This window comes from Oryzias melastigma, linkage group LG9 (assembly GCF_002922805.2).
Source record: "Oryzias melastigma strain HK-1 linkage group LG9, ASM292280v2, whole genome shotgun sequence".
Classification (NCBI taxonomy): domain Eukaryota; kingdom Metazoa; phylum Chordata; class Actinopteri; order Beloniformes; family Adrianichthyidae; genus Oryzias; species Oryzias melastigma.
This window is the reverse complement of record NC_050520.1, coordinates 32,282,847-32,286,307: the sequence shown is the minus strand read 5'-3', so window position 1 is coordinate 32,286,307 and position 3,461 is coordinate 32,282,847. Positions and strand designations below refer to the sequence as shown.

General features: G+C 40.8%; 1 protein-coding gene across 2 annotated transcripts in view; it reads left to right on the top strand.

Moving 5' to 3' along the window:
- The first annotated feature begins 596 nt into the window (after window positions 1-596).
- Window positions 597-3,461, top strand: part of LOC112137801 (protein NLRC3) — a 14,993-nt gene continuing 12,128 nt past the window's right edge. For both annotated transcript variants that reach the window (XM_024260298.2, XM_024260296.2), the window contains exons 1-4: window positions 597-667; window positions 2,461-2,589; window positions 2,673-2,777; window positions 3,208-3,321. In XM_024260298.2, coding sequence (XP_024116066.1) covers window positions 2,513-2,589; window positions 2,673-2,777; window positions 3,208-3,321 — 296 coding nt within the window. In that variant the 5' untranslated portion in view covers window positions 597-667; window positions 2,461-2,512. The remainder of the gene's footprint in view (window positions 668-2,460; window positions 2,590-2,672; window positions 2,778-3,207; window positions 3,322-3,461) is intronic.

The window sequence follows — 3,461 nt, the reverse complement described above, 5'->3', positions numbered from 1 at the left end:
CTGAAACTCTCACTGTTTTAACAAACTATTTTAGTGTCTTATATTTAAATTTGATTCTTGACAAGTTTTAAAACTCAGTGGTTAAATTTTCAGTTTACATAAATAATTAATGTTGACACAGGAAAAAGGGAAGTCCCTGGTTCCTCTGGTTCCTCTGGTTCTGGTGGTGATGTTTGCTGTTATGCTGTCTGTTTGAGTGTTGTTCTGGGACTTTTAACATTCAGAGAAACACAAATATTTGCAGACAAACAGTTATTTACACACAAAACATGGAAGATTGGAACAATCGTTCAATTGTAGAGATGTGACACTGTGATAGTTCAGCAGAATTTATATTAATAACTTTAGTGTTTAGTTTACTCACATTGTTCTGATATTTTTCTATCTTCTGTTTTTTCACCTACAAAGTCTAGCTGTGTCCCAACTAAATTAATGGAGAAAAACCCCCACAGTCATGCCATTTCATGTAAAGCACAAAGACTCTTTCAAGCGTCTGATCACAGGAAACATTCAAATGGGGTGGAGCTCTGCGGTCTGTTGCTGAATCAGGAAATGACGAAGTTGAGAGCAACGAACTAGTCATAAGATCGAGGTGAGCCAGGACTACATAGAGCTGACGGAGCAGGAGGAGACAGCGGATCTAACTTCCTCGTTCTTCTTCTTCACAGTGAGTCATTGTATTTTTCTGTCTTTTCCAGTCTTTTCCTGTGTGTTCTCATCTGTGAGGAACAAGAGCAGCAGTGTTCAGACTGAAGTTTGTCGTTAACTCCTTCTAAAAGCAAGAGTTATTCTGAAAACAATCGGCTGAAGGTCACTGCAAGTCACTTGAGAGGGGCTGAGGAGACCTGGGAAATGTGTGTGTGTGTGTGTGTGGGGGTCGATAAAAACAGAAAATGTTCCTCAAGGAATAATTAATGGTCACTGCTGTTTCCTTTCAGCTCATTTTGGAGCTTAATTGCATTCGCTGTAAAGAACCAACTGACAAATGACTGAACAATAGTCCATTACATGGATCACAAGTTCCCGGCTCTGCTCCATTCCGAAGCATCCACTTGCAGACGAATAGATCCATGTAGCTTTTGTTTTCCTCGTCTCCTTCTCCTTCTTCTTTTCCTTTGGGCTTTTCCCTTCAGGGGTCGCCACAGCGAATCAGTTTCCTCCATCTAAGCCTGTCTTCAGCATCCTCCACTCTAACACCAGCCACCTTCATGTCTTCATTCACTGCATCCATAAACCTCCTCTTTGGTCTTCCTCTAGACCTCTTTCCTGGCAGCTCTAGACTCAGCATCCTTCTACCAATATATTCACTGTCTCTCCTCTGAACATGTCCAAACCATCTCAGTCTGGCCTCTCTGACTTTATCTCCAAAACCTCTAACATGTGCTGTCCCTCTGATGTATTCATTCCTGATCCTATCCATCCTGGTCACTCCCAAAGAGAACCTCAGCATCTTCATCTCTGCTACCTCCAGCTCTGCTTCCTGTCTTTTCTTCAGTTCTTCAGTTTTCCTTATCTTAGCTGGAATATGGATCAAACATTACAGCCGGATTGCTTCAATATTGCCCGTTATTTTGGTTGCTGTAAGCTAGCAGCAGAATAGAGTTTAAAAAATGGATAGAAATTGAAGGCAGGCTTACTCTGTGCTTAAAGTGCCCACAAGTCAGAGGAAAAATTCTGAAGAATTACTACTCTTTCAACAATGAGATGAAGGCAAGACAATTTTTGGAGTGGCTCACACCTTTGATATCCAGCTTTCTTTGAATCTTCTGATCTAGAACATTCATACTGGGCCTGCTCCAACAGCTCTCAACAGTTTAACATTTTCAGTATGCTTCTAATTACCTTCAAAGTGTCTCCTTACAAAGCAGAAAGTCCCATGACCTTAGCTTTTTCAAGTTGTTTTGATAATTAAAATTACTTATCTGTCAATCTGACATTTTGAAGCTCTGCCCCTCCTTTCAGCTGCTGCCAAGTTTGACCCTGTTCTTTGTCTTATAGTTCAGGAAATCTCAGATTTCTGACTCTCAGGTTCTTTCTGTTTGGAAGTTATTCTCGGTGCTGCTTTCAGCAGCTTCATCAGAGATCTCGAGCTCTCTTCAACAAATCAGAGTCCCGTACTGCTCAGCCTGCTGCTCACCTCTACATCTTAGTCAGAGGAAGAATTCCTCTCTTTTTTTCATCTTGTTTGATCTCTTTCTGTTTTTTATCTGTGTCATTTTTCCTGAATTATAGAACCAGTTAGTTTGTTCTTTCTTTGTCAAAGAAAATGAATGCATACATTGCTTCAGGGTGTTTGCTGCTCCAGCTCCATGTCTCCATCTGGTGGAGTGAGAGAAGAAGTGCAGCAGCTGACTGTATTTACTGAGCATGAGATGAAACACAAGAGAAGGGCCAATCAGTAGCGGAGCAGCTGATCTTTTTGTGAAGGATCAGAGCTGATGATGTGCATTTCCTCTGCAGATGAAGCTAGAATGGGTTTGTGAGCTGATGTGAATCCAGTGAATCCAGAAGTATGGACACACAGGAAGGAGTACCTCCCTATAAAGTGCCTCTGTGTGGGGAAGATGAGAGCCAGAGCAAAGCTCAGAGGTGTGATGAACATCTCTAACTGTCCAAGACTATTCTCCATGTCAGAGCTCAGCACTCACATCAGCAGCGTTTGTTCTTCACAGAAACCAACCTGGACTCGAATCTGGATCAAGCAGTGTGTCCTTAAGAAGTGACTGGTCAAAGGGTTTTAACCCTAACTTCAAAGACATCAGTTCAGGAGTGGAACAGTAAGTATTTGTCAGAAAGCAGTTTTGGATTCAACACAATAGTTGATGAGTTTGACGCTCTTTGAACCAAAACAATCACTTGGTGATTTAAACTCTAACTATTAGTTGGTGTAATCCTCACTGATTGAAATTGGTTTATTTCAAGCAATTCAAACATAAAAACAAACAAGAAATATACAAAAATAATAAACAAATATATATCAAATCTAAGATATTTAGTTATAAATTAATAGTAAAATAGATACAATTAGATCCAATGAATCCAGCAGGATGGATCAGAGTGAGGGCACAGATGAGAGAGACCCTCACTAAAGCACTCTGTGTGGGGAATATGAGAGCCAGAGCAAAGCTCAGAAGTGAAGTGAACATCCTTAACTGTCCATGACGGTTCTCCTTGTCCAAACTCAACATTCACATCAGCAATCTTCAGTCTTCACAGGAACCAACATGGGCCTGGATCTGGATCCAGCAGTGTGTCCTTCAGGAGTGACTGGTCAAAAGGTTTTAACCCTAACTTCAAAGACATCAGTTCAGGGGTGGAACAGTAAGTGTTTGTCAGAAAGCTGTTTTGAAGTCAACAGAATAGTTGATGAAATTGAGGCTCCTTTAACCACTTGGTGACTTAAACTCCAAACTATTGGTTTAATCCTGACTGATTGAAATTGGTTTATTTTAAGCAATCAA